The sequence below is a fragment of the Apaloderma vittatum genome, unplaced genomic scaffold, assembly GCF_000703405.1.
Source record: "Apaloderma vittatum isolate BGI_N311 unplaced genomic scaffold, ASM70340v1 scaffold22247, whole genome shotgun sequence".
Lineage (NCBI taxonomy): Eukaryota > Metazoa > Chordata > Aves > Trogoniformes > Trogonidae > Apaloderma > Apaloderma vittatum.
In genome coordinates, this window is record NW_009725923.1 from 1,345 (window position 1) to 3,931 (window position 2,587).

Here is a 2,587-nt window from a genome sequence, read left to right on the forward strand (position 1 = left end):
CTCTCTGCTGTAGCAGGAGCTGAGTTTCGCCCCGGATCCAGCTGCCCAGTTCAGCTATGACCAGCAGTGGCATAGCCGTGGACTGTGAGAGGTGCCAGTGCCACGGTGAAGACAAGCGCACCGCCATCCTCTACAGCCTCCTCAGCCAGAACCTCAACCACAGCCGAGGCAGCCGCAGCCCAGCCCACCAGCGCTGCCTCTGCCACCAGCGCCGGACCGGCTGCCTCCGCACGCCCCACATCACCTGCCAGGCGGCCTCCAACGTGCTGGTAAAAACTATCAGCTTCATGAAAAACCTCCCTTCTTTCCACCTGCTGCCACGAGAGGATCAACTCCTACTGCTGGACAGCTGCTGGGTCCCCCTCTTCCTCCTGGGGCTGGTCCAGGAGATGGTGACCTTTGAGGTGATGGAGACCCCGGCCCCCAGCATGCTCAAGAAGATCCTCCTCGACGGCCAAAGTGAACGGCAGGAGCCTGACCCGGCGCCCAAAGGGAACGGCAGGAGCCTGAGCGGACGCAGCCCACGCTGGCCGCCGTGCAGCGGCTGCAATGCTGCCTCAACGCTTTCTGGAGCCTGGACCTGAGCCCCAAGGAATACGCGTACCTGAAGGGAGCCATTCTCTTCAATCCTGGTGAGTGTCCGACCCTCACAGCTCTGCATGTCCCAAACTCACACCTCTGGGCTTGGAGACTCTCAGAGCGCAGCCAGGTGTGAGGATGGAGAGGGCTGGTTACTTATCCTTAACACTGATTGTTACCAAATGCGGTGGGAAGCAGAGAGGAGGGGTGTCAAATGTTGTGGTGAAAGGCAGAGCCCTTTGCCTGCTCTGCAGTCAGTAAAGCACCCTGGGATTTACTTTGTAAAGCGTGAGTTTGCCCAGTTAACTACTTTTCCTCCCTTTTCCTGGAATAGCTTCATTTCGGTAGTGCTGTGTACATCTTGTTAGTCTGGCCTTGGAGATCCCTTCTGAGAAATGGGAAAGGGTGGGAATGGGAAAAACCTGGGGCTCTTTTCCAGCCTCCCTCATCACCGGCTCTTCCTCCTCTCCCTTGGCAGATGTCCCTGGGCTGAGGGCTTCCCTATACATCGAGGGCCTCCAGCGGGAAGCCCAGCGAGCTCTTCAGGAGGTCCTGCAACCCCTGCACCCCGAGGACCAGCGCCGCTTTGCCCGCATTTTGCTGATCGCGTCCACCTTAAAATCAATCCCTCCTGCCCTCATCACGGATCTCTTCTTCCGACCCGTCATCGGCAACGCGGACATCGTCGAGCTCATCGCGGAAATGCTGTATGAAATAACTGGCGGGCAGCCGGCTCCCGCGGCAGGCGTGGCGTACTAAGCAGCAAAACGAACCTGGAAAGCGGGGATTTGGCAAGAGAAGCGCTCTGGACTCGGCAGGAACCGCGCGTTTTGGTACGGCTGAGGTCGGACGATCCAGCTGGGCTGCGGCAGAGCACGCGGAGAAACGGCACTGGTTCATCAGAGGTTTCCAGCAGCTCCTGCTTCACCTGTGCCAGTCTCCGTTTCAGGGAGCGTGTGTGCAGGTGAAGGGGTTTCTCTACCTGTTCACAGTCGGAGCGGCTCACCCAGCTGTGAACAGAGTGCAGAGCAGGGCGGGTTAGAGCCTAGTCCCAGTTTTCACTCAATGAATCCTTGAAATCAAGGTGCATTTTGCTGTTAAGTCCGAGAGATGAGGTTTGTCCTCAACTAACAGCTTGTTTAGGCACAGAATATGTCTTCAGTGGGATCGCTTACTGAGTACAAACATTAAGGAATTAGGTCTGGGTGAAGTCTTGATCTGTCTGTTATGCTTGAAATCTTAGAAATATTCATGAGGCATCTTCCTAAGGCACCAAGAGGAAAAAACCCAGAGTATTAACTCTTGGAGGGTGTGCAGATTCACCTTCTTAGTTTGTATCTTTTCTCCATAATGTCATGAAATACAACAGGCCTGCTTACAGAGCCATCGAGTCAGAGAATCACAGGGTTGGAAGGGACCTTAAAGATCATCTCGTTCCAAAAGCGCGTCACCTAACAGCACCTCGCTTTGGGCCGCGGGCTTACCTCCGTTTGTGTGACGATAAGTGATCCCCGAGCTGTGGACGCTGTGGAGATGAGTGGGGCTGCTTTAGTGGGAGAACCAAACATCCCTCTCGGGAGTTACAGCCAGGTGCACACGTAGCACGCCTGAAAACTTGCTCCTCCTGCCTGCAGCTTCTGCAACAAGTTAGATGTCAGTATTTTATAAGTGAATGTTCTTGCGGTTTGTATATAAAAGGCAGTAAATTATTTTTTTTTTTAATAAAATGTGTTGGATTTTGGAACGTGGTGGTCACTTTTTAGAAATATTGGGGGGGTGGCTGTGTAGAAAAACCTGCTGCGGACACCAACACCGTCCCGACTGCTGTGCCGCACCCTGCTGAGGTGTCAGGTAAAGCCACACGAAGCCTCCCGGTGCCCCGTCACCCTCCTACCCCTAGAAACACCTCGGATGTTACCCTGCAGCGGGAGGAAGGATTGCTTCGTCAGCTTGCTCCTCCACCTCTCACCGCTGCTGCTGAATGTGACGGGCGGGCTCCCACGCGATC

General features: G+C 55.1%; 1 protein-coding gene across 1 annotated transcript; it reads left to right on the forward strand.

Moving 5' to 3' along the window:
* The first annotated feature begins 56 nt into the window (after nt 1–56).
* Nucleotides 57–1,338, forward strand: NR0B2 (nuclear receptor subfamily 0, group B, member 2). Its single transcript, XM_009873107.1, has 3 exons — nt 57–461; nt 494–632; nt 1,058–1,338. Exons 1-3 carry the CDS (start codon nt 57–59, stop codon nt 1,336–1,338), a joined length of 825 nt encoding a protein of 274 aa, XP_009871409.1.
* The last annotated feature ends 1,249 nt before the right edge of the window (nt 1,339–2,587 follow it).

Coding starts and splice junctions, on each gene's coding strand:
- NR0B2 (XM_009873107.1), top strand. CDS start 57: ATGACCAGCAGTGGCATAGCCGTGGACTGTGAGAGGTGCCAGTGCCAC. Junction 462..493: donor TCCTCCTCGACGGCCAAAGT/GAACGGCAGGAG, acceptor GGCGCCCAAAGG/GAACGGCAGGAGCCTGAGCG. Junction 633..1,057: donor AGCCATTCTCTTCAATCCTG/GTGAGTGTCCGA, acceptor CTCCCTTGGCAG/ATGTCCCTGGGCTGAGGGCT.